A 25,618-nucleotide genomic window follows, 5' to 3' on the forward strand; every position below is an offset into this window, starting at 1 on the left:
AGTGCTCCAATATTTTATTGCAGGAAATATCAGCTGAACTACCATCCTTTACAAAGTAAATCACCAGTGATTTACGTGTACGATGAAGACTTAGCGACTATTCGTTGAAAGCTTTGTTCCTTTGTAACAATCAACGTTACGGCGACAACGTAAACACTATTTACACGCAGAGATCATGACGTGACTTCGCGCACCACATACATCAATAACCGTCGACGACTACAGCTTACAGCGCAAACCAGTGACTGTTAATCATGAAAGAACGAAACAAAGCGACGGCACCCGCCGCGAACGAAGGGCGCCTCCTCAACGCACATCTGCTCTGCATATCCTCTCCACGTGTACACAAGAGTCGTTCGCACGACACACGGCACGTACTGCATCTACGTCCTCGGACACACTTCGACGGTCTGACCACCGTCGCGGGTGGAAGGTCGATGCCTATAAGAGAATCATACCCACACAACAAACAACACCGCACAACACTTTGAGTCGGTTCGCGCGCCTCACACAGCGGCGATTTTGCCAGCCTCGATCTTCACACGAATAAACATGGCGTCGTCCCGCACGAAGAAGCGCCGTTTGAGCATTTCGTGAGAGATGAAGCGTGGGAAGCCGAAGCCGAGAGAGTCGGGCTCCTTGCTGGGCCGCTGGAAGTTCTTCCAGGTCGGGTCAGGGATGAAGCTCTCTACGATATTGCAGGCCTGGCGACGGAAGGACAGGGTTGTCATTCGTCCGCCCTTATCGGAAGTCCCTCAGAACGATAACACAGATTTCACCGAGACGTGTCTGGTGACGCGAAGGACGGTTCGCGGGCATGAACATGTACAGCACCGACTGTGCATGTTCACGCCAGTACACAAACACATCTCCAGCTGTACATGTTCATGTACAGCTGGAGAATTTCAGCGCGAGTCACGCGTGAAGTTCTCTGCTGACGAACTCAGCGCGCTTCACGTTGCGTTGCCTAACAGAACAGAACACCGCGGGCACTGAGGAGCGTCGCCGCCACCGCCGGCGTCCGTCTGCACCGCGCCGAGTCGGGGCCCGGGCGTCTGACCCGAACAACAGCCACCACAGCTCGCGCGACACGGTGAGGTGTGGAGACCTCTCCCCAGGCGCCAAAGCAGACGTGATGGCGAATTGTTGGGCACGCGAGGATCGTGGTCTCCTCGGTACAGTCTCTGACCAGCAATGCTCGTCAGACTTCCGTCGTCCTAGCAGCGTCTCGAGCCATGGCCCCGAACGCTGCGAGGTCGCAACTGTCCCGACCCACACTCACTGCCTCGGGCGTAGGCGCCTGGTCGTACAGCGTGAAGGAGACGGTGTGGGCGAACGGCCAGCGAAGCAACGCGTCGTACTCGCCCGGCAGGATCTTGATATAGATGGAGAGGTGGGAGCCCTCGCCGGCGCCGTTGCCGTTTAGAAACAGTGACGCCTGTTAAGAAAACTTCGTCAGTCAACCGCCCAGTTGGTTAGCCGAAGGCTGGGCAAAGCGCCATCCTTCGCTATATACACCAGGCAGATATCTCAGGTGGTGGTCTAACAAACGCGTTCACCTCCCGAATCTGTTGGAGCAAACTTGAAACCTCTCGCTACAACGTACTCCGCAAGAGATCGCCGAGATCGTGTCGTAACACGTCTCTGAAGGCCCGTTCGCGCTGTGAGCGTGTCTTGCCGGGACGGATCATGTCAGGGCTTGTGTGCGAAGACATGGTCAATCAAATGCTTCCCGTGGTTTGCAGCCTGGCAGCAAGGTCAAATATTGCGCCACTATGATATTGTAGGCACAGTGAGAACGTAAGCCTCCCGCATGCCTGCTCCCCGTTGATTGGGTGCGGCTGGCTCACCTGCAGTTTGTAGCCGTACTGGCTGGTGAAGAAGGCAGTGCTGATGAGCTCAAGGCCTTCCTTTCCTCGCGACTCGGCCATGCGCGCAGCGAAGTCACCGATCTTCCAGATGAGCGTGCCGGACGTGTTGGCGGATGACTTGGCGACGGCCTGCTTCAGCGCGGCGATCTGCTGCTGCTGCCGCCCGACCACCGAGCACATGAGCAGCAGGTGCTGGCGAGAGCTGGACTCGACGTGCTGCTCCACCGCCGCCTTCCGGCCCTGAGCGGCGACGGCGCAAGTCAGGCACAGTCACGGGGGATACTGGACCACGGGTCAGGCAGAGCCCGCGGGCCGTCTGGACCACGCACGCACGCACGCACGCACGCACGCACGCACGCACACACCACGTGGCGCAATCCAAGTCGCGAGTCATGGAGGGGCCAGGCAGTGACCGTGGCAGTGGATGAGTTCATCAGCATGGTGTCCCACACGGCTGGGCACTAGCATTAGGTTGTGCGAGTGCGTGGGTGGTGCGCCACGGACAATGAAACGTCACCAGAAGCCCGCGGGAACGAGGGCGAGCGGGCAGATATTTGTAGATGAATTAATGGCCAGAACCATTTTAGCAGTTACCCACAGAAGGCAAGCGAACATATCTGCGATCTAAGATCGGCCTGACCAAGCTGCCGATTTTCATGACGTGTGGTGTGGGCTTCCAAACGCGCGTGCCCTGTTGGCCGTCCGCGGTATGCGGGCGTTAAGCCTCACCTTGAATCGGCAGCCGGCGTCTTTGAACGCGCAGCTGACAGTGACGTTGGGGCACTCCTTGGTGTGGCTCTCCACGGTGTCGCGCGTGACGGCCATCTCGCAGCCGTGCGGGCAGCTGACCGGGCACTTGGTGCACTTGCTGACGTGCGCCTGCAACCGGCACTGCTGGTCAGCCAGGGGCGCGCCGCGCCGCGCCGCCCCGCGCGCGCCGGCCCCAGCGCAACGGTCCGGCCACGCGCCAGCGCCGCGGCAGCGCGGCCAGGTGACGTGGCGATCACGCAACGCGTCATCGTAAGCCGGCGGCTTGATCACACGACACAAAACACTTGGAAAGAGCAGCGAGCGGGAGTTGGAGTGTTGGGCGGCCGCGCACGCCGCACGTGCTATCCGCGCCTCGCCGGATGTTGCAATCGCCAGGCGTGTTTGATGTCGGGTTATCTGAAGCGGACGTCACAGTAGCTCGCGCGGTAACGGTCGTCAACAGTTCCCGTGCGCGGAGTCTGAAAAGGCGGTAGCGTCCCCAGCAACTGGTGACTGTCGGGCCAGTGCGCGTGGAGCGCGGCAGTGGCGGGCGCGCGCCGCGTCTGGCGACCGCGGACGCGGCGTGACGCGTACCTGCAGCGTGTCCGCCACGAACTCCTTGGTGCAGTAGCGGCAGGGCACCAAGCGGCGACTGCACTCGGCCGCGCGGTGGTGCGCCATCTTGACGCGCTGCACCTTGTTGCCGCACTTATTCTCGCAGTAGACGGGCTCGTGCGAGCAGCCTCCCACGTGACTCTGCGGAAGGCAGGGAGGGTCGCGTCAGGGAGGGAGTCGGCGGCCCGGAGGGAGGCTCACTGAGCTCACCGCTGGAACGGCGACCTTGCACTGCTCCGCGCGGTGATGGCAGCCAGAACTTACACGAATCATTGACTTTCATAGAACACCATTGAACATATGAAGGGCGGCGTTCATTGCCCTCTTGTCATGCAACACGCTGAGAGTGCTGACTTTAAGCTCTCCCGAAGAGGTCGCTATCATGGGTTCACACGCCAATGTTCGGCAGGGCAGCTTTACAATCTATGGAGGCGGCTGTTGGGCAACGGCAAAAACGTCTGCTACGAAAAGGGCAGAGTACCAAGATAATCCCCGTTGGCAGGGTTTGGTTAATCAGTTTTTGTTTCGCCGACAATTGAGCTCCGCGCATTAGTGCCGGCCTGGCGCGCTGGTCGCGGTGTATTTACGAGCGCTACTCCCCTCCACGGCACGGCACCGGGCGCGGGGCCCGGCACACCTAAACACCGACACAAAAACCGGCCAACTGCACAGCCGCCGGCGCCTGGACAAACAAGCGGCGCAGCTCATCCCGATGGACCCTGCAGGGCCGCGCGTCACCGCCGCCCGTATGCAGGTCAATCCTTCTGGCCTGGGCTCGAGCACGCCCACCTTCGGGGAATGGGTGCATTGCGGCGCTCATGAAAGGCTGCAGCGCGGCGGTCCGCAGCGCAACGATACAGCGGCAGACCATGGAGCGGAGAGGAAACGGACGGAGCGATGAGGAAAATGAAGGCGGAGGGACGAAGATCAAGTAGTCGTGAAGCGGGACGAGATAGTGGCGCGGGACAGGAAAGCCGGCGATGTCTAAAGAGGTGGGGTGAAGGAGATACCGCAGTAAGCAGTGGCAGAAGAGAAAGAAAAGTTTAGCGGGTGGGAAGAGATAGATTGAGAAAGAGAACGAGAGACAGGCAGATGGCAATGCGGAAAAGGCAGAGGGGCGCGTTGAGGCGGAGAGCCACAATTTCCCGCAGCATTTATCATGGCGGACCGCACCGCTCGGATGGTCGTTGAGTGAGCTTTAATATGAAATGTCTGACAGGACCATTTCCGGTGGTGGCCGAGGTGCGGCTGCGACGAAGGCCAGCCGGCACACGTGGGGGCCAGATGTCGTTGGCGGAGCCGCAGGACGCCGGCCGGGGAGGGTGGACCGGCGCCACCGACGCTGCTCCGAGGCCCCGCTGAACGAAGGCCTGACCGGGCGTCGCGGGAGTCATAGTTTCAAAGGAATCTCCTTGCATGGTCATTTTCATCATTGTCATCTATCATCATGATTATCATGACCATCTTGCATTGTCATCTATATATATTTGCCGGTCATTTGTTTTTCCCACGCAATTGTCTTCTCAGAATAAGGGGATGCTAGTCTTGTTATGCATTTTCTCTAACAAACATTGTCGGAAAGTATCGATTCTTTCCATGCATACAGATGGATCCAACTGTTTTCCCCGACATCAAACTTCAAAGATGGCACCAGTTCTCTACACACCTTGATATTCCTTGCAGATATCTCATTTTGTACGTCCATTACTCCCCTTTCCTTTTACTATTTCTGTATCATAATTATCAGACACGTGGTGTTTTCAGCCACGATGGCAGCTCACGCCCACTCTCCAACAATAGCCCGAACGCCACAACCACAACTGCGCCTGCAGCACCGGAGTGACCACAAAACGTGACAGACGCCGCCGCCGACGCCTCCGGCGGTTCCGGGGGCCGCCAGCAGGCACTGTCCTCGTTGCGCGGCGGCACCCGGCGCTGGGGGCGACGCCGTTTCCGCCGTCGCTCACCGCCCGGCTTCCGCTGGACGCTGGTAAATCGCTTCCGGCGCGCCGCTGGGTCACGCGCGACGCCCGCGCGCCCGTCTGTTAAATGCCTGGCTTCCCAGCGCGGCCGCGTGGCGCAGGAGGCGGCTCCCACGGTACCGCCGACCGGTAGCGGCTGCCGGTGCCGTCCCGGCGCCGCCTGCGGTCCCCGTCGGCCGTGATAACGTGAGATCCTCGGCGCCGAGCGAGGATTATCTGCGGTGCTAACTGCGCGTGAGTGCCGGAGCCGGGACGGTGAGTAATCAGCAGCTGGTTCTTCGCCCGTCGGCTTTGGGCATCAGACGATGAAGCGCGAGTCGAAGAGCGTAGTAAATGGAGTAATAAGTGGGTCTAAATGTTTTGGAAAAAGCAGTGTGTCGTTATTCAGGGACATGCAAAAGTTTAGAAAGATATGAAAAGTAGAGGCCTTTTATAACCCACGTTTAGTCTCATACGCACCCAACAGCTCATCAGCGTGTTTGATCTTGCTTTGCGCATGAACACCTCCCAACTGGAAAACCCACCGCCAGGACTGCACGTGCTCTGTCTGTCCAGACCACTTGCGATCCACGTTTGAAGCCTGTTGATTCATGTTCGAGCTCCGACGGGCGACTTGGCCCGGTGAGCAAGCGCGAGCCGGACACTGCGGCATGCTCAATCCTGTCCCACGGCAGCGGTCCAGCAGCCGGCCGTCGTGGCGGCGACGGCTCGGCCCATCGCCGCCGCCGGCGTCCTAATCGCCGCGCGCGATGGGAACTCTCCACATCCTGCTCAGCGGGCCGAGATTTTCCTCTTGATATGGTCGCGCCGCTTGATGTCGAGAGTGATCTATTAGCGACCACGTCTGTAGTTGTACGCAGCACCCGTCCGTCAAAACATGCTGTATTCTGCTGAGCGCGTCCAGCTCCGCTCGCCCGTCTGCACGCCCTGGACGGCCGCACACGGCCATGTCAGCGGTACTCCGGGAGATGGTTGGGAGCGGGCCGGAGCAGCGCAGAGAGCGGTCGGCAATGCACGGCCTACGAACGGGAGTGAGACCTACCCGAAGTAAGACGCGCTAGTAGCGCAGGCGACAGGTAGGCTCATGGCGCCAGCCGGGCCGGTCTATCTCCGGCTGGCATGGCTCCAAGCCTCGAGAGCGATAGACGAATCCCAGTGTCGGTCTCTGGCCCATACGGCTCATCCCTCCCCTTCCTCCCGAGACAGCGGGAGACGAGTCCCGGTGTAGGTCTCTGGCTCATGCGGCTCATCCATCCTCTCCCTCTCCAGACAGCGGGAGACAAGTCTCGGTGTCGGCCTCTGGCTCATACGGCTCATCCATCCTCTCCCTCTCGAGACAGCGGGAGACAAATCCCGGTGACGGTCTCTGGGTCATACGGCTCATTTCTACTCTCCCTCTCGAGAAGGCGGGAGACAAGTCCCAGTGTCGGTCTCTGGCTCATACGGCTCATCCATCCTCTTCCTCCCGAGACAGTGGGAGGCAAGTCCCAGCATCGGCCTCGAGCTCTGGCACGGGTATTTATCAAGCTTGCAGGAAAATTTGCCGCTTACCCCTCGGAAGGACTTCGATAGCCCGTTCGATGCTAGAGCCCTCTCTCCCTCCCCCCCCCCCCCCCCCCCGTAGGATCGGCCGTTGGCCTATGGCTGGTACGCATCTTAGGAAGAGCGAGAGTGGCTTCCGCTCCAGTGGTTAAGCCCTTGTTAGAAGCTCGAGTCATTCCTCTTCAGGGCATATGCTAATCGATGGTATAATCACCTCTCTGGCACTCCACCAGCCTAGCGTCTGGCGCCAAATAGCTCAATTTTTAATAATTATCCTTGTCATAGCTAAAACGAATCATCCACTCAAACTGCCAGCCCCCAATTTACGGTGTTTGATGCTCAAATTTATGCAACGGTCGTTTTTTGGTACAACTTTTAGGAGGCTTGGTAGCTGACGCAGTGGCAGAGGCTACATTAAACGAGCGATGTGCGAGTTGGAACAAACAGAACATTTGCAATTGGCGGCGGCGGCATCCATGCGCTGCTGAAGCTCAAAATCTGACCAGCACGCTTAAGAAAACACGGATGGCGAACCAAAGCAAAACCAACAACCCATCCAATGAGTTATACAAGGTAACAGGACGGCACCATCTCGCCCAGTACTCGACCAGATGAGCATTTACCAACAAAAGCGACTGAAACACTCCGAAAGAACTGCACGCGTGGTGCCGGTGCGCATCCAGCCCTTGATCTCACGCGACACTGAACCACACGTGCGCTTAGACTGCCGCACTTCACAGCCGACGCGCCGCCCGGGACCGGTGCGCCGGGTTCGGACCGGGCCGCCGCCGCCGTACTCACCTCCAGAGTCTGTCCGCTGAACTCGAGGTTGCAGTGGTCGCAGCGGGCGCGGCGGCGGGGGCAGGTGAACTTGAGGTGGTCCTCCATCATCAGGTGGGGGATCATCGCGCCGCACGCGTTCGTGCACGGCATGGCGTCATGCTTGCACGTGTTCAGGTGCGCCTGAAACAATGCGGCGCTTTGAGGCCGGCTGCCAGCGTCTCGCCTACAGCCGTGTTATGAATAGTCGCAGGATGACGCTGCAATCCGTCGCGCGGGTCATCATCGACTTGCGCAAATGGGCGGGACAGGGGCAATATGGAGACAACCATCAATCAGCTGGTGTAAATCGCATTTGCTCGCGTGGGTTTTGCATCGGCGCTCCGAACGAGCGCGTCACACAGACACCGGATGTGGCAGCGGCACGGGACCATTCTGACAGCTATTGACCGCGGTCCATGGGTGGACAAAATCCTCTAAGTCGCCTGACACGTCCCCGGACGTCGCCCGGCTCGCCCAGCCAGGAGAGAGAGGCAGGCCCCGGTGCGAGCCCCGTCCGGTGGGCCGGGCCAGCGACCGTTTGCATTCCAGCCCGGCGCGCATACCGCGGGCCTCCGCAGGTCACCACGCACCACACGGCCGCTTTTTACCCGCCGTTTTTCGCGGCGCGCCAAATCGCCGGTGCGCGCGTGTTTTTGGCGCCGCCTGCGATGATGGACGGCGCGCGGCGGCCGGGTCACCGAGACACCCCGCCCCACCCGTGGCTCGGAGGCGTGCCCCTTCTCGCTGCGTCGGCTCGATCAGCACAGGACGCTGGCACGGCACGTTCGCAACTGATCGGCAGCTGACGGCAGCTCGGTGGCTCCGACCAGCGTCGGATCACACTAAGCACTCGACCGCCGCCTCTGCGCTACCCGTCCGGCCGCTCCGACCGGGCAGCGTCGGACCACAGTCGGCACTGGGCCGCCGTCTCTCGTCTGCCCGTGCGGCCGAGCCGCGTGGGAAGCGTCTGGAGGTCACGGGTCGCGACCCCGCGCGGCGCCACCCCGCCAAGGACGCCGCCAGGCTCCGTGGCCGTTGCAACGATTAAGACGCTATCGCGGATAAGCGTTTCCGCTGATGAAGCCGCAGATGTCATTCTACGTCGCGCTGGCACGCAGGGAAGTGGGCCAAGGCGGTGCGAAGGACAACCTGCAGAGGCGCGCTGTCGTAGAGTGCCCTCACAAGGCGCACGTTTCGACACTTGCATTGACTCACGCAATATCTGACTCCTCTCGTCGTTTGGAATGTCATTTCGAGCATTGAACTGAAATGATTCCGCGAGCAGATCTACCGAGCTACGTCGCTACCTTATCCAAAACTGATGCTACAGATCATGACCGTGTCGAATTCAATAGGGCGTAACAGTAGCCGGGTTTATCGACATTGACTTTTCTTTAGACAACGACGCGTGTTTACGTTCTCACTCACACCTCATTGAAAATTCCGTCGTTTGCTGAGGCTTATGGGCGCGACGAACGTGCCCGTCATTTTGTGACCGTGAAGAAGGCTTAGAGATCTGCGCCGCATGTAAAACACCCTTGCACCGATGTCAGCGAGGATTTACTAAAGAGCAATCGCACCACTTAATAATTAGAAGAGGCACGTGCGACTTTGCCAACAGTTCCAAAATAGGTGCTGCGAAGTACAAAGCACTCCACATTTGCCATGAGCTGCCAGCGCGCACGGTCGAGCTGTCTCGTAACAAAGACCCCGACCGGCCGGGGCTGCAGGCAGCGGCGTGGGGCGGCAATTACCCGCGTCTGCGCGCCGACAAACGGTGGGAACCGGCGGGCGCCTGTCGGCCGCCAGCGCGCCGGCTGCGGCTCGGCTGGGAGCGGCGCTGCCGACCGCGACCGGCGCCGTCGTCGCCGCGCGCCGCGACAGCGCGTCACACAGGCACGCACCGACGTCGGCCCGGCGGTGAGTCGGGCGTGCACGGGCGTAGGCGGACGTGCACCATCACGCCGCACACACCGGGACGTGCGCTTTACCTGCACGCCCGAAAACAAAGGCCGAGTGTGGAGCCGGACAAAGGGCGGCTGTGGGCGCGGCGCCGCACCGCTCACCTTGAGCTTGCGCAGCTCGTCGGTCCACTTGCAGCCCTCTTTGTGGTGGATGCAGTAGACCACCGAGCTCATGATCGACTTCTCGCCATCCGGGTCCGGGTAGATCTGCCGGCGGCGAGGGCGGGTCAGCACGGGGCAGGGAGAGGGAGAGGGGCTGCTCTGGTCCACTTCGGAGGGGCATGTGCACTCTTGCTTGGCTCTCGGTGGCTGCTCTCCCAACTTGCAGAGGCGAAGTCACTGACATCTGCGGGGCACGCTGTATAACTCCGACCTAAATGATGAGTGCATGCCATTTATTTCAAATGACAACTACCATTTATAACTTTGGCGGCAGTGGCGGCATGCGGCGATCAAACGTCTGATACATGTTTACCCAGACAAAAACTTCACAGAGCGGCGGCGATGGTACCCTTTAAGCGGCTTTCTGCAGACATCTGGACGGTGGACGTCTTTGTCACGGCTGCCGCCGCAGCTCAGACGTATTTTCCCATCACAGAGCCGTTGTTAACACAGAACGCTAGTTCTGTCACCACATAACGCTTGTCAAATTCAGATCACGGTTATCACCGCAATCAGGCACCGTCTTGACACTCATCCTGACATGGGGTAGGCGGCGGCCGGTGCGTCTCAGAGCCCTCCCCACCTGTCAGCCAGCGCGGTCCCGATCAGCACGCCCCCGCGTGTCAGACCCGCCCCGTTGGCCGTCCCGGGCACTGCGCTGACCCCTGCGCTGGCCCCGCCCGCCGATCGCCGCGCAATCGCCGCGGGCTCGCGCCGGTCGGTCCACCGCCGCTCGCGCCCGCCACCGGCCCGCATTTCGACGTGATCCACGAGGGGCGGGCCGGCTCAGACGGCAGCCGGGCCCTGCCCGGCGGCGGCCGCCGGCGCCGGCCGGCCCTGGGCCGGCGCATCTCGGCTTTTGACCGCGCCCCGCCGCCCGTCCGGCGCAGCACCGACGGCACGTCTCCTCCCCACGCTCCCGCCCGTCCGGCGCAGCGCCGACGGCACGTCTCCTCCCCACGCCCTCGCCCGCCCGGCTCGGTACCGACGGCGCGTCTCCTCCCCACGCTCCCGCCCGGCGTCGGCGCGCCTCCGTGACGAGTGAGTTGGTGACGCTCGTAACAAAGATCCACTCATTAGGAGGCCGGCGCCGCGGCAGCGGGACGTGTGTGGCAGTCACCTCGGCGGTGGTCGGCCGTCTTTTTGTGGTCAGTCTGACAGTGACGCGGGGCGGCGGCGGTGGTGGCGGTGGTGGCGCCGCGCCGGCGCCCCCCCCCCCCCCCCCCTCCCCGCGTATCCCATCGTCGGCCCGGGTCAGTCGGGCTCCGCTGGTCCCAGCTGCCGTGCGCCGTCCGATGGTTATCTGCTACCCTCTGTCCCCTGGCAGAGGGCGCAGATGCTACGCACGTGTCGTGTCTGCTTCGCCCTTCCCCGCCCCCCTGCAGCTCGCCGATGGGGGTCGGGGATGGGTTGGGGAGAACGCCACATGTGTTCGGCGGCACTATATAATTTTCCGGGACGGTTAGTCCCTGTGTTGGTGTTTTTTGCCCCACTACCCGCTGCGTACAAGAGCTGTTCGTGAATTGGAGAGTACATTGATTTTCCACAGGTTGGACTGGACGTGGTCGTACACGCTGCAAACGATAAGGAATGGAGTCAAGCCAGATGCATTTATTGGTTAGCACATGCTATGAAATAGAACGGAATGAAACCTGGCCATTGCCGATACAAGTGTTTGTTAGCGTGCCGCATTTTACAGCTTGTTAAATTCGTGTTCGTGCTGAACAATAGTTAGACTGTGACCGATAATACACGCCTGGCTTTGGAACTTGCGGAGACCGCGGGTCATTGGTTGTATTTAAATTCGTTGGTTGGATAGATTGGTAGAGGTTAAATGTGAAACTCCATGACAGTCACCACCACACAAGTCAAGTCCCGGTGCCTTCCCAGTCGTGCCCCACCGGCGGCTGCCGTCGTGGAGATGGCGCCAGCTCGCCGGGCTGGCGACGCTGCCCGGAAATGCCTGGCCCGTCCGCGCCATGGGCGGTGTGCGCTGCGATCAGCTGAGCTGCCGGTCAGCGCCGGCCGACTGGGAACCGGCCCGGCCCGGCGCCATGACGTCAGTGCGAGCCACTGTCGGCCGGGCATACCGCCCCTCCCCCGCCCTCCTCTGCCCGTGTCGCGCGGTACGCGACAGCAGGGGCCGACCGGAGACTGCGGTGCGAGGACACACGCATATCGAAACTGCTACGCTGAGCATGCCAGTAACACCACGTCGTTAAATTACCTTCGTTTTCGAATGACCTTCGTCATGCGCAGTCATTGTTCGGCGTCAAAAACCTTGGAGGAAATTTGAGATGGAAATTCCAGACAATTCAAAGGACCCATTTCAGGGAGGCCAAATAGAGGATAATCACCCTCATCTTTCCATCTTCTGGTCCAAGGTTTTCGTCAAGTCAAATAGCTCAATACAAATGCCTCAGACGAAGATTTAAGGCAGCAAATGGCTCGTTTACAGACATTCACAACTGCGCATCACATAACTTGACCTGTCTGAGCTGAACAGCCAAACCCTCAGCGAATAGCTTCCATTTACGTCTGAATGACGAGCTTAGCATACCGGACATTACGGGGCGTTGTACTGGATCTGATCCCGATAGAAACCTATGCATCATCCAAAGCGGTTTGTTTTGCATTCGGTTAACGCGTGCAGCCGCGCAGGTCATTATTCAGACCACAGCACCATCCGCCCGCACTCAAGCTGCACCCCTCAAGGGACTCACCGGCATGCAGTCGGGACCACAGGACCGCGAGCCTGGACCGCGGAGCCGGACCTCCGAGCGATCCGCCCCCCCCCCCCCCCCCGGGGCAGAAGCGCCTGTCCACTCCCAGCCATCGACACACGCTCAGCTATGCCGCGGTCACGTCCGTGCCGCCGACCACGTGACAGGGCCGACTCCGGACGCCAGGACCACGTGACCCGACCGGCTCCGGACACACGTGACCCAGCCGGCTCCGGACGCACGGACCACGTGATCGGGCCTGCCAGTGGCGCTCAATGCGCCGGTGACCAGTCGAAATGTTTGTGATGTGGAGTGAGATGACATTTCGACTTGGCTGGAGGCCAAGGACATGCAAATGTAGCTGCATGGTGCCTCCGCGAAGATCGCGCTGGAAAGCCTCTCACACTGTAGCTGTAAAACCACTCGGCAAGCATAGCTGACTTCGACTTCCTGCACTCAGCTTGCCGCTGCAACTAAAACTCCGACATCGGTCAGCTTTACGCCCTTTGTGAACTGCGCAGTGTTTACCCTGATCGTGCAAGGTTGCCATCCGCATGCACTTTAATCCAATGCAGCTGGTTAAAGCGTGACCTGACAGCGTCTCATCCGACCGGGAGAATTATTCAATGGCGGGACATCGATGAGCGGTTCATGACCGCCGCAGTGCACGCGAGGCACTGGGTGGCAAAATTCTCCATCGAAAGTTAGTGGAACGACGCTTCGAACTGTTCTGGTGGGCATCCACCGATGTGTACACACAAGTCACGTGAGCGAACAGGCCTGCCGCTCGAATGGCTGTCATACCTAAAGCCACTGATCTCTCTTTGGTCATACCTAAAGCCACCAATTCTCCTCTTCGGTCATACCTAAAGCCACTGATTCTTTTCTCCGTTGTTACTTTTGTTACTTTTTGTTTTTTTTACTATGTATTTTATGTTACTTTTTACTCTGCTTGAAACGTACAGGCCACATTGATCGTGGTTGCAGGCGAGAGCCGGCCCGATCAACATATCCGCAAACCACGCTGGCCCCTGTCGTCGGATTCTACCACTGGCACGGTTGTTTCTAGAATCATTAATGCCTTCTTACCGCTGGCCTAATTCCGATGAACGGCTAAACAAGCTGCACACATAAGCTGCCAATCCGGGAGAAGCTTAAGGGAACAAAAGTGGTCGTTAAAATGTGTCGAGTTTGTCCCGTCATTCACATTTTTAACCAGCTCAGGAGCTTGACAAAAATATGACTGGCTGCAGAACGACACCGTGGAACCCATTGGACTGGGTCACATATGAAGTTCCTACGGCATCTCAGAACACGGCACCTCGGCAATGTTCCAACGGGTCCATTCAGTCTCTCCAGTGCGGTTAGCCTGGTCAGCACATGAGCCACACAGTCTGCGGCAAAAAGATGAGCTCATTCATACCGGACACCACGGGTATGCTGAACCACCGCCTGAGCCACGTCCTAAGCATGACCTTGCCTTCAACACGCAACTTTCAGGCTTTCCAAGAATGGAGCGTCATGCACTTAAGCGCCCCACGCGCCCTACGTCTGCAAGACATGCGAAGCGGTACACGTTGCACGAAAGATCCGCAAAACAGTTGCGCTGCGTAAGCACATCAGTTGGAGTTGGGGGCTGTCTATGCACACCCGACTGCACCTGCCGGCACGACAACTCACCTCTGTGTAGCTGGGTGGCTGCCAGTCGTCTTTATGAGGGGAGGCACGCTGCGCGAGCCCCTGCGCCCTCACCCACTGCGCTGTGGATCTGCCCATGCTGCTCCCGACAGCACAAACCCACCAGATACTCGACTGCCCACGCACGATCTGACAAACACCGGACCAACCGCGAACACGCCCTCCCCCCGCCGCGTCCGCCAGCGCACTGCGCGGCGGCGAGCAGCTGCCGGCCGGCGCGCGACCCAGCAAAAACGGCCCGACACGAACCGGCCTGTCGCCGGCCGCGCCGATTGGCCACCGGGCGCTGACGTCACGGCCGTCGGCGACCCGACCTTGCGACCGACCGCTGCAGCTGGCGCGCGTCCAGCCGGGGCCGGATGACCGTCCTTGCCGCCGTGCGTGGGAGGGGCGACCGGCTGAGCGGCGCCGAGATGACCCCGCTGACCACTCGCTGCCATCACCAGCCCTCAGCGCCACCAGTCCAGCGTCACCACCCTCAGCACCACCAGTCCAGCGTTACCAGCCCTCAGCGCCACCAGTCCAGCGTCGCCACCCTCAGCACCACCAGTCCAGCGTTACCAGTCCTCAGTCACCAGTCCAGCGTCACCACCCTCAGCGTCACCATTCGCAGCGTCACCAACAGCAGCGTCCCACCCCATCGGCACCACCCCAGCATGCCCCTTCCCCCGCCGTGCGTCGGCCTAGCGTCGTCACGCACGAGCTGAACCACTTCCGACCGGCCGGGGGCCAGCCGGGTGGGGGGGGGGGGGGGGGGGGGCGGGGTCGACGACAGCTGGCCCCAGCCGGCGGCGCGCTCATCGCTCAATCTTCCCTGTTTGTACCCCTTTGGGTCGAGCTTTTGTCAGACGCTGAATACTCCGGTGGATATTTTGGTCAGCTACTGAATAGCCGGCTTGTCCAAGGCCGTCGCGGTCGGCGCTTGTTCTCTCTCGTTCGCCGCGCTCCACACAGTCCATCAGGGCCGGCAGCGCGCGCATTAGACCCCCACCGACGCGTGGGGTGCGCGCGCCGCCTTTGACGGCCGGCTGTGAGCCAGCCGCGCGTGCCGGTCCTGGCGCCGCCGCGGCGTGCCACGGCGGTCACCACCTGGCCACCGAGCGACCCCGCAGCACCGCCGACGGATCGAGAAGCCGCTGTTTTCAGCGGTGGCGAAATTCCAGAGCGTTGGGTTCAAAGGGGCAGCTGGAAGGCGGCGTGTTGTGCGCGTAAACGCGCGTTTGGCACCAGGGTCTTAATCTGGTGTTTTGACAGCGGCGGCGTCCGGTCCAGAGTCGTGTTTTCGACGGACCATTGACCGCACGTTTCGTCGCTAAGGAGGACGTGCGCGTGATTCGTGTTTATGCATGTCCAAGCAGGTTTGACGTTGTCTGGTCGTGCACGGAAGCGCTTCATTTTAAAACAGAAGTGCTACAGCAGGATATGCCCGGCTCCGCAATTGTGTTGCTCCAGGGAGCCTCTACCAATCCTTCTCCGATCTTTCCAATTACCTTGGTGACCCGCACATTGAGCTATCACGGCGGCACAAAGTCAACAAGTACTGTTGGCTTTGCACCGCCGTGATGGCTCAGTGACCAACCTGCACGACTGTTCCACCCCCACTGTCCGGGCCTACGACACCTCTACCCGGTGACATCCTTCAGCTCGTTATCTCGTAGCACCAGACAGTTCGTCATGCGTACGGTCTTGCCTGAGCTATTCGACCTGAAGCGGGTCTAGTGACACCTGGTCTGCGCACAGCCAGCGTCGCACCCGACGTCACCTTTTGGACATCGGGACGTTCTTCTCAGAGCTCAAATACCACTCCCCTCTGTAATTATTGTAACTTTATCATCATTGCATTGAAGCTATTTCAAGTCAAACGTTTGGAGCGGCTTCGGTTGGTTAGCTCCCCTGTGATACCGACAAGTGGTGTTTGTGATGATTGCGCCACATAACGTGGTGTGCAGTTCGGCAGCCAGATGTCTGAGCCGTGTTACTGCTAACTGGATGATCTCCTATAGCTCGGCGCCGAGGTCAGCCTTCTGGAACGTTCCGGCACGGCCCGCTCGTACGCACAAAGCCTCTCCGGATACAAAGCCAGGATATCCGAGAGGGTCACGAGCGTGGCACAAACGGTGACCTTCCGGAACAGCACAGCCAACGCCCGGGAAATACTGTGGAGAGAGAGAAGGGACGCAGCCCAAATCCACGTCACACGAGCCGACCATTTCCGCCCTCCCATAGAGCCACAGCGTGAGGGCGGTGCGCGTGGCGGAAGGGACAGGGCCTGTTAATCCATCTACAGACAGAAACGATTCACAACCGCAGCAGACACGCAGGGCCTAGAGACGGCAAGCGGCAGCCCCACCAGCTGACCCGTGCCCAGCCACCCCAGCTGCCATCCTCCGGGAACTGCCGGGATCCAGGGCTGCTCAGGCCACTTCCAGCGCTCCCGAAGCGAGGGACGGTCGCACGCTGCGTCGTTTCGCAGCCGCTTCCGGCGCAACGCGCGCGCTCTGGGCCGAGACACCCCCTGGGCGGTTTCTTTGAGCGGCGACTAATGGGGAGAGGGAGGGCAGGGAGGATCATCTGTCACCAGTGAGCCGAGCACAGGTCGCTGCTCCGCTCCCGTCGACGCTTCCGCACAGGGAGATCACCAGCACAAATAGCTGGCACTGCACGGCAAAACGTGCTGGTATGGAATTTGTACACGTTTTACCTGATTGCTAAGTACTGCTAAAGACGCGGTAATATCTGTGCTGCCGTGCGAAAGCCGGAAGACAAATTCAGGGATTGCTGTGAAGGCACATTGTGAGTTGCGTGGTCAGTAAAACAAGTCAGCATTTTTTTCCGAAGCTGTATCGCTAATGTATTCGTATTCAGGGTCAGTTTTCACAACGCCGTTCGACACGCTGAGGTCGATTTCTCACGTTTTGAGAAAGTAGCGATTACCAGTAGCAAGATAATTAAGAATATTTGAACCGATACAAATGAAGTAGACAGCCATTGTATCCAGAAAAAATAGGGCGCTAGAAAAGAGAGAAATAAGAGAAATAAAAAGAGAGAGGGAGGGAGGGAGGGAGGGAGGTAGGGAGGGAGGGAGGGAGGGAGGGAGGGAGGGAGGGTGGGAGAGAGGGAGAGAGATGAAGAGAGGGCGAGTGATCCGCAGACAAAGGAGGCTGGTTCCAGTGGTGCACTCCCACCTGTCCTGCCACCGACCCTGCCAGACGCACGGCTGATCCCATCTTTGAAGGCCGGCCGGCCGCCGATTACGCGATCAGATGACGCCGAGATAGACAGCTCTCTCCGAGCGTGTTAAACGCGATTACCCGGCCCCTTCAGCGTGAGACCACGTGTCCGCCGGCAGAGGTGCGCGGACATAGCCGGCGGCGGGGTGCACGGTCACGTGACGTGGCCGGCGGCGGGGTGCACGGTCACGTGCGTGGCTGGCGGCGGGGGTTACCGTCATCCGGCAGCGGGTCGGGTGGCGGCGCCGGCGCCGATCGGTGGACCCGCTGCCCGGGTGTCCGGCGGCGCCGTGCCGTTTGTAGGTCGGCGTCGCGGCACATAACGGACGGCCGGCTGCAGCGGACGGCGGCCGGGCCAGGCCGGGTCGGCCGCCGGACACCGGGCACCGGGCGCCGGCCGCGGCGCGGCGCGGCGCGCCCACGGAGGCCGGCCGGACGGGGCGGGGAGGCGGAACCCCGCGCCGAGACACGCCGGCCGCTGACCGCACCGGACCGGCCCTCTGGTGACGAGCTCGACGGACCCCGGCCGCGTCCGCTGAACAGGACCTGACGCCATGCGCCAGCTGAGAGCGGCCGCACGGTCCGCTGCTGGGATAAATCGACGAGGGCTGGGGGAGCAACGGAGACGGCCGGCGGTCAGGACCGAGCCGCAGCCAGCGCGCCGAAGGTGCGACGCGTGTGGTGCCAGCCGCCGGGTGGGGCAGCTGCGGGGATGACCGCCGCTGACCTCAGCGCTCGACGGTCACCAGGGGCGAGGCAGCTGGGCTGCCGGCGCCCGCTCACCGCATCGCGCCAACGACCCGCCGTCAAAGCTCATTTATCCGCCACCGCCAAATTAGGCGGACGTCGTCCCGTTACGCGTCGCGGGCACCCTGCTTATCGCAATTTGAGCGCGTCGCGGCGAAGCCGGCGGTTACGAGCGGAGGGGCGGCGCGCGCCGGCCGCCTCCGCGCTCACCTGTCCAGCCGCCGGGCCATTACGCGGCGGGTAATGATGCGCAGGTGGGCGGCGGGACGGCGCGGCCCGCCGCCGGCTGTTGTCGCCTGACCGGCGCGCGCGCCGCCTCGCTCGGCCGCCGTTTGGCCGCCGGGCGAGCCGCCGGCGCTGCCGCCGCGGCCGCCGCCTCGCCCCGGCTCTCCGAGCGGTGTCAGGGGTCACCGAGCCCGTAATGAGCGGCGCCGCGGCCCGACGCCCCAGGCGCAGCCCCTGCACAGCTTCACCGTGCACACAGAAAGCCTCAGATCGGGTCGACAAACATGTTATTCGCCGGGCGTGAGCCCGCCCCGTAAATGATGCGGACATTTGAATATCGGGAGCGACGAGAAAACAAAGCGCCGCTCCAATTGCCTATCGCCACGATCGCGTGGCGCACTTGTCGGCAGGTAATCCTCGGCACCTGCTGGATCCCTCAGTCGCGCCTCTGATCCCCAGCCCGGAGGCTGGATCGTGCCCACCGAGCGGCGGTCTTGCGCCGATGTCTTCCGCGGCCTACCCGGCAATCTGGACCCATTACGCCCCGTCTGCGGGGGCGCCCGACCATGCAAGCGGACACGGAGCGGACAAAAAGCGCGCAGGTCGCGGCCCGGCGCGGTGCCGCCTGGCTGGCCGCGGCGCCGTCGGGCCTTGACCTGGCTTTTTGCTCGCCGGGAGACTGCGAAGCGCACCTGCCGGTCCTGCGGAGGTGTAGAATGCCCCGCGGCGTCCGCGCCGATTGGCTGTCCCGTCCGCCGCCGGGCAGTGGAGCAGGTGGTGCCCATCGGCGGAGAGGAGCGTGTGCCGAGCGCCCGGCGGCGGGCGGTGGAGTGGCCGGGCCGGACCTACGCCTCCCCGCCCACCGTACGCACGCGTATGGCCCCGAGGCACCGACGGCGGCTGAGGTGCCACGCCGGTGACTCGCACGCGAACACGGTCTGACACGACGGCAAATTAGGCCACTTTAAGACCGGACAAACAAGTTCGGGAGCAGGCGGAGCGCAAGGTATACTGAGAACATCAGACATATGAGGCAGACGGAACTAGACACGGGAGTGGCTGGCCTTTACCTACCAATGAACGGTCAGTTTGGGCGTCGCAGCCACATTGAGGAAATTGGTTGTAGACCGCTAACACGAACCGGTGCGTATCTCCTGAACAAGAGGAACCATTTGGCACATGACCGTTAGTCAACTGGCCTCACGTGTTAGAAACTAGACTTACTTCCATCATTAGCAATATCCTGTAGGTAATCACCGATGCACGCCATCCAACATGGCATCCAAGAAACGAAAGAAGCGTGTTATCGGTCTTTTGCACGATGTCAAGATAACCTTCACTCTCTACTCCGACATGAGGGCATTGAGAACAAAGAGTGTATTTTCATATTCACCAATTAGAATTTACGTGTTTCGGCTGATCATACCTTTAATTCATAACAGCTGCAGAAAAGATACCCTCAGGACGCGTAAAAACGTTAAACCAAGCTCGATGTAAGACCAGCTGGTTTTCCCAAATGTGAAGCTCGAGCAATCAATTGGTGTCATCAACATTGCGCTAGCCTAGACAAGGCTGCTTCGCACTGCGCGTGCTCCAATACGGCATGTTCAATCACGCGTGTACCTGGAAAAACATGTTAGTGCCTAAATTTGGGCCAGCACTGAACTCGCAATTTACACACTTTTTTGGCACGCGGAGCAGGATTCGGGGTCTTTAGGTCACGCCTTTTACGGCGTGTCAGGACTTGTGCTTACGCTGCGCCTATGTATCGACCAACTCAAGAGTATTATATGTTGGCATTACCACTTTTGTTTCAGATGTGCGGTTCACTCCACATTTTGGTTTGCTCCACCGTTGCAGATGACATTGGCGAGCTAATTTAGTTTCATGAAGAACACTCTTATTCGTTCGTCACGAATGACATGCATTAGGGCTTCAAGACACACGCCACGCTCATGCTGCCTGATGTATTTTAGGCAGACTACATGAGGCATCAACGTCTACAGGGCATAGCAATAAAATCAGTGGTTAGCAATGCTGGGGGGCCAATAGACCTGCTGCATTATTGCCGGCTCAAACAAAACATCTATGACACCTATACGGTGTATCGTGCGTTTGTGGTGAATGGTGTACGGTATACATTGTGCGGCATATGCTATACTTGGGTAACGTGCGCTTGCGGTGAAATGTGGGTCAGATAATCGACCGTATCAAGCTGCATGTACACATATGTTTGCTTTTTCGACGTCATTACTTCTTGGTTGGCAAATAAGCAATTGACTTCAGGTAAATGAGGAGCAACACTTCATTTTTGGGTTGTTATCACTGCCTTGTTGGTATACACAACAGAGCTAAAGCGCCATTTGCCGTTCACTCCACTCAACGATGCAGCTGATAGCACACTGCCGCTCGTGGGGCCGGCACGTGTTGACAAGATCTGCTCGGAGTAGCGAGCGGGCGGGCACCGCGTGTCAGAACACGCGGCCGGGCGCTGCGCGTAAGGACATGTCTGCCGATCTCCCGCCACGCGTCAAGGTGTGCGGGTCCCGACGCGCAGGCTCCAGGGGTACACCAGAGAGCGGGGGGGGGGGGAGAGAGAGTACGTCTGGCGATCTCCCGCCACGCATCAACAGGTGTGCGGGTCCGACGCGCAGGCTCCAGCGGGGTACACCGGAGAGCCGGGGGGGGGGGGGGGGGAGGGAGTACGTCTGGCGATCTCCCGCCACGCGTCAACAGGTGTGCGGGTCCCGACGCGCAGGCTCCAGCGGGGTACACCAGAGAGCCGGGGGGGGGGGGGGAGAGAGAGTACGTCTGGCGATCTCCCGCCACGCGTCAACAGGTGTGCGGGTCCCGACGCGCAGGCTCCAGCGGGGGGTACACCAGAGAGCCGGGGGGGGGGGGGGGAGGGAGAGAGAGTACGTCTGGCGATCTCCCGCAACGCGTCAACAGGTGTGCGGTCCCGACGCGCAGGCTCCAGCGGGTACACCGGAGAGCCGGGGGGGGGGGAGGGAGTACGTCTGGCGATCTCCCGCCACGCTCAACAGGTGTGCGGGTCCCGACGCGCAGGCTCCAGCGGGTACACCAGAGAGCCGGGGGGGGGGGGGAGGGGAGAGCGTGTCTGGCGATCTCCCGCCACACGCCACACAGGTGTGCGGGTCCAGACGCGCAGGCTCCAGCGGGTACATCAGGGAGCCGGCAGCAAGAGGCAGGCAGCTCGTCACCGCCCCGCCCACCAGGCGTGACGGGCATTTCAGTTGTGGCAACGTCTTCCGACGTCGAAGGAAAACAAGCCGGTAGGCTTTAGCAGCATAAACAAGATAATCTGTGTCACTACTGAAGAGCCAGCTTCCCCCCCCCCCCCCCCCCACACAACGAAAATACCGAAAGACGACGCTATGCAATAGCCATTATGAGAATAAAAGGCGAGGTTCGGTAAAGCATCTGAGGCTTGATACGCCTAAGCGTACCGCACGAGCATGCGCAAACCGAGTTTGATCATGATTAGCTTGAAATCCAGGCAGCACGATCAGGCAACGGTTATCAGCAGTCCCATGACGGGTTGGGTGCATCATTACCTATAGCCATCACACTATCTAGCAAGCGGGACAACAAACAGCGTCAAAGTGACCATGCGAACAGACCTCGTGTTCCCTACATGCTGTACAAGTCATATGTACTGTTTTTGGTGGGTCAATGCATGGAATTTGGATACAGAGTCTTATCGTACTGAAGTTGTAATGCTTGAACCAGAGTGTGAAATTGCATTGGCTGCAGCAGAGAAATATTCGCAGTTTTAAGCGTGCAAACATTTCGATGATGGTGTTTGGGTGCTTAGGTAAAGCAAGCTGGATCACTTGCACAAGCATGATATATTAACCCTGCATTTCCTTTTTTTGTTATATATTTCCATTTCAACGAGACATTCTTTTGCATCTGGAGCGAAAGATGCCTCTTTTCCAGGACAGTGAATTTAGAGGTAGTACTTACACTCCTCCATGGCATTTATTTTATCTCTCTCTCCCTCTGTATCATCTCACTCTCTGTCCTTCATTTCTTCTCCTCGTATGTCCGCCTTTCTGGCTTGATCTTTGGGAGTCCTCTGTTTTTTCCGCTTTTTCAGTTTCCTGTCGACTTTTACCCGCTTTCCAATTATTTTTCTATTGAGCTTGCTGGCAACTGTCAATCTTAAGCAGCGAACCATGTTTCGCGTTTTATGTTTTCATTTTGGAATGGATGGATGGAATAAGCTAGACCAAGCAAAACGCCCTGACGTCAGCTTCCTTAGACACCAGTCTTTAATGTGGTCTCTTTCGAAGTTGTTTCGGCAGGTGCGGTCGGCTGACTCTTCCCCTCCGCGAGTCCCTGGCTGGTGTCCTCATCGCCGCGGCTGACCCGGCTGAAGGCGTTGACCTTTCCACCCAGCTGGAGTTGTTGTCTTTGAAAAGCACGTTTTTCAGTGGATAGCGCCAGGACGCGGGCCTCACTGACTGGCGAGTGTTTTTCCCCGTTTTCCAGTCGGCGAGCAGGGAAAAACAGCGACAAAAGCGCCGGTCGCGGCCACGGGATGTGAATGCCACAATATGTTCTTACCCACAGCGCGGCACAAAGACGCCCATCAGGGCACGGGAGTGTGGCCTACCGGGCCGCTTTGTCATGCAAAATCAGATAACCCGTCCATAAGCACCGCACGCATCTGGCAGCGGCATTGTGGGTCCGGCCGCCGTCGGGCCGCATGGCCGCGGGCCCTGTCATTCGCAGGTGGGCTGTGCCCCTGTCCCGTCGCCTGCTTAGCCGAGTTGCCGGTCGGCGGGCACTGGGGCCGAGGTGTCCCACCCCCGTGGTGGGAGCGGCCGGCTGTGTCCCTGTCCCGTCGCCTGTTTAGCCGGGCCGCCGGTCGGCGGGCACTGGGGCCGAGGTGTCCCACCCAGTGGTGGGAGCAGCCGACAGATGCTTTGTTGGGATTGCTCGATTAACGCCTGCCCTACCGGTGCGTGTTTTGATTTTTGCCTGCGTCTTGCGGCGTTTGGTTCATGAAGTAGGCGGACCAAGTGACGGTATATTTGGAGCAGTTTATTTAGCGTCATCCATATATTAGGGTATTGATTAAGCCCACTTGCTTATTTAAATTACTACGAAACTTGTTTTGTCGCATATTTGTAAGTGGTGGGCTTTCAGGTACAGTGAATGATACAACGAAGAAGGAAGAAAAGCATATTTCAAGTATAGATCCTAACTCATTTTTAATCTTTACAGCAAAAAAAATGTAAAATATAAATCCTTGAGCGTTAGGGGTGTTCGTAATGATAACCCACTACGCCATGCCAAGAAGAAAGAAATGTGCATTTTGAGCAGCGATCCTAACTCATTTCCTTGACCTTTACAGCCAAAAAAGATATAACACAAATTCTGGAGTATTACGGGTGTTCGTAATGATACCTCATTAGGCCATGCATACGTATCATCTAGAGCCACTTTATGCGTAGCAATGGGCATTCACGTAACAGGACATAAGCATGGTGCGGAACTCGCGAAGTGTGCGGGGCCCCACATTGGAAGAAGACATCAGTCAAGGCAAACACGGCTAGCCACTTGCAGCGATCTGGTTTACGTTGATGGTTGTTAACAATGATTCGCCATGGGACCATGGATGTCACCGAAACGGCAAGCGCACAGGGCCAGAGATTATCATCACCAGTAATTCACCCATAGTCTTTGTAACGCTAGCCCATTGTCGCATTTTAAGCCACTTTAATGAAAGCGAGATTCTTATCAACAAAACAATGCGATTACTGGAACGTGAGACCTGGCGCAGGCCCGAAGGTATGGTGTGTGCCCAAGGTCTTGCCGAGACCGGCACATGCCGCAGCGAGGCGGTCCTGTTTGTTCGGCCTCACGACGGGGAGCAAACTCCCCGCGGAGTGGTCGGCAAGAAAACACACCTGTGTACCCGGGCACAATTAGGGACATCAGGTGAATAATCTCGACTCTGCACTTATCGAGGCAGGGCGGCCATGACGCAAACGAACGGCCAATCTTGTTTCCATCGGTGATTTGCGCGAGAGATGTGCCAAGAAAGTGTGGTTCAGAAAGACAGCACGTCAATCCTGCTTATGAGGGCTTCTGATCATTAGTCACCCGATTAGCCGAACGTGAAGTCGAGGGCGACGCAACGAGAAGTCGGCTTCCGAATTTGAACTGGGACCACGAACGGGTCGTCGCTTATCATTCAGGTATAAATGATAAATAGACAAGATTCGTCACTTAATTTTGTTTGGTAGTTGATGCTGTCGATAGCCTTGTTAATTTTTGTTCGTGCCGTAACGACTAACAAGCATTTCCACCTACGGAGCTGATCGCCGAGATAGCCAGAAAGGTGTGTTATGTCCTGTTGGTTACGCCTCAGTGTGCTACAGTGCTCTGAGGATGGGTCCTGTTGATGCGCTGTGGATTGATGGTGCAAGGCATTGACTGCTTAAGACGCATACATTTATCCAATACGATGCAATAACAGGGGAATTATCGAAGATTCTACCGGGACCCTGACTTAATGCGTTCCGCCCAACGTTGCCTTCATTCTGCAAAGGTTAACATTTTTAACATGCCCTTCTCCATCCTCAGTTGTCCGTCCAAGTTCCATTTATTTCTGGAGTGTGCGAGCACGTCAAACGCAGTCTGTTTATCATTCAATTAATTCAGGGAGAAATCAAGACTATTTGTACCATCTGTGCGATCATCGAAGACATTATGTCAGTAGCCTGTTTTGACTGTTTGCGCGGGTAAGAGGTTGTGACTTGGGTTGTCAGTTGTGTTACGTTTTGTCAATGGTTGTCAGTTATCTTGAGGGCTATTTGTGCGATCATCGAGACCAGTTACTATCGTGTTTTGTTTGTTTGAAGATGCTTTTTTGTGCATTTACGTTCCACTAGCTGTTACCAAGGCTAATTCTTTGTAGAGTGATGGTATGATGCTTTCGCTGAAGCTTTCTTCATTTTGACGACTTAGAACCCGAACAATGCACAAGGTGAGATAGAAAGAACAAAATTAAAAGAAATTGTATGCTAAAAATTAAGTAAAACAATCCGTTGAAGACAGTAGTTATAGCTTCATTCCTCGGGAAGAAAACAGGAAAAACGCATGACAAATCTATATCTCCATTCTCCTGGTTTTACTCTGGGTAATAAGGCTATTACTACAGTATCAACTATGATATCAATGTTCCTCGCAAATGCACTTAACAGCTTACAATCCATGGATCATCAATATTAATGTCTGACCGCAAAATCTCGA

General features: G+C 58.6%; 1 protein-coding gene across 2 annotated transcripts in view; it reads right to left on the reverse strand.

The window, feature by feature from the left end:
* The window catches only part of Traf4 (TNF receptor associated factor 4), a 35,635-nt gene continuing 10,017 nt past the window's right edge, over window positions 1-25,618 (reverse strand). Inside the window, exons 1-8 of one of the 2 annotated variants that reach the window (XM_037233322.1) lie at window positions 14,112-14,306; window positions 9,649-9,753; window positions 7,562-7,723; window positions 3,216-3,377; window positions 2,601-2,750; window positions 1,851-2,111; window positions 1,283-1,438; window positions 1-704 (exon numbers count right to left, since the gene is read on the reverse strand). In XM_037233322.1, coding sequence (XP_037089217.1) covers window positions 507-704; window positions 1,283-1,438; window positions 1,851-2,111; window positions 2,601-2,750; window positions 3,216-3,377; window positions 7,562-7,723; window positions 9,649-9,753; window positions 14,112-14,207 — 1,290 coding nt within the window. In that variant the 5' untranslated portion in view covers window positions 14,208-14,306 and the 3' untranslated portion in view covers window positions 1-506. Of the gene's footprint in view, window positions 705-1,282; window positions 1,439-1,850; window positions 2,112-2,600; window positions 2,751-3,215; window positions 3,378-7,561; window positions 7,724-9,648; window positions 9,754-14,111; window positions 14,307-25,618 lie in introns of those variants that run through there. The other variant, XM_037233321.1, reaches the window with a different exon arrangement.

The sequence above is a fragment of the Pollicipes pollicipes genome, unplaced genomic scaffold, assembly GCF_011947565.3.
Source record: "Pollicipes pollicipes isolate AB1234 unplaced genomic scaffold, Ppol_2.1 Scaffold_7231;HRSCAF=8579_pilon_pilon_pilon, whole genome shotgun sequence".
NCBI classification, from domain to species: domain Eukaryota; kingdom Metazoa; phylum Arthropoda; class Thecostraca; order Pollicipedomorpha; family Pollicipedidae; genus Pollicipes; species Pollicipes pollicipes.